At 57.3% G+C, this 1,062-nt stretch overlaps 1 protein-coding gene across 1 annotated transcript in view; it reads right to left on the reverse strand.

The window, feature by feature from the left end:
* Positions 1-205, reverse strand: part of LOC104161638 (signaling lymphocytic activation molecule-like) — a gene marked incomplete at its 3' end in the record, with an annotated part of 7,628 nt that extends 7,423 nt beyond the window's left edge. The window contains exon 1 of the mRNA XM_009700140.1: positions 148-205. Within this exon, the coding sequence (XP_009698442.1) occupies positions 148-205 (58 nt within the window). The remainder of the gene's footprint in view (positions 1-147) is intronic.
* Between the last annotated feature and the right edge of the window lie 857 nt (positions 206-1,062).

Consider the following 1,062-nt stretch of genomic DNA (forward strand, 5'->3'; position numbering starts at 1 on the left):
GCCAGCCATTTCCCAGTAACCGGCGGTTCACGGAGTGGAAGAGCTCAGCAGAGGCGTAAGAAAGAAAGGATGAGTAAGAGCGGTAGGAGAGGACTCGGCTCCTTCTCTCACCGGGAGCTTCGGCCCAAGGCCGGCGATGGTTCCTACCGCAGGCAGCCAGCTCCCGGAGCGAGGGCTTGGGCGGATGATGGAGGGGTGAAGACATCGCCTCGGGGTATTTTGTAGATCGGCAAAGTGCCCCGGCATAAATCCCACCCGAAAAGCTGGTAGTCGGGAAGGAAGGCTCCTCTGGATGGGCTCAGCGCCCCCAGGCAAGGGAGCAGGATGGTCCTCAGCCCTTGTCACGGAGAGGTGCCCTGCGCTTGGGTGCAGGTTGTGCTGGCGTGGAGAAGACCATCAACCACAAACTGGTCCAGGAAAGCCGTAAAACCACAGCAGCGTGCACCGGGCTGGGCTGGCAGCGGCCGGGAGAAATGATCTGACAAGCGAAACCATCACGGAAAATAAAAAAATAAAAAAAATAAAAATCCTTCCAGGAAGCACCTGGGGGCACAAAAAATATACAGGCAGTCGGAGATAAAAAACTCCTTTCACTGTAAATACCGATCCGAAACGCTTCACTTTCCCTATCGGCTGAGGCTGAAGGCTCCCGGCTGGAACGACGGCTGAGGCTCCGTCTTTATTCGTCGCAGGAGGTTTTATAGCGATGCTGGTGCTCAGCCGTCAGCCTGGGGTTTGTCGGGAGAGCCCCAAACCTCCACACGGGAACGGACCAAGAGCCGAGCGAGTATTTTCAAGGGGAAGGAGGAATTTCTGCAAAAAATAGACGTTGGTGCTAAACCCCTCAGCCACCCGGCAGGAATCACCCCCCGTCACTCACTCCACCCAGGAGCTGGGACAATTTATTGATTTTTCCAAACGAACCCGGTGAGGTCCCCGGGGACCCTTTGACGGACCCGACCTGAGGAGTCTTTGCTCGAAGACGGCTCTGGCAAGGGATGCCGCGGCTGCTCGGGTTTGTAGAGCGGGCCGAGCCCAGTCATCCCCGTCCTTGGGATCGGC

Source organism: Cariama cristata, unplaced genomic scaffold (genome assembly GCF_000690535.1).
Source record: "Cariama cristata isolate BGI_N322 unplaced genomic scaffold, ASM69053v1 scaffold31675, whole genome shotgun sequence".
NCBI lineage: Eukaryota > Metazoa > Chordata > Aves > Cariamiformes > Cariamidae > Cariama > Cariama cristata.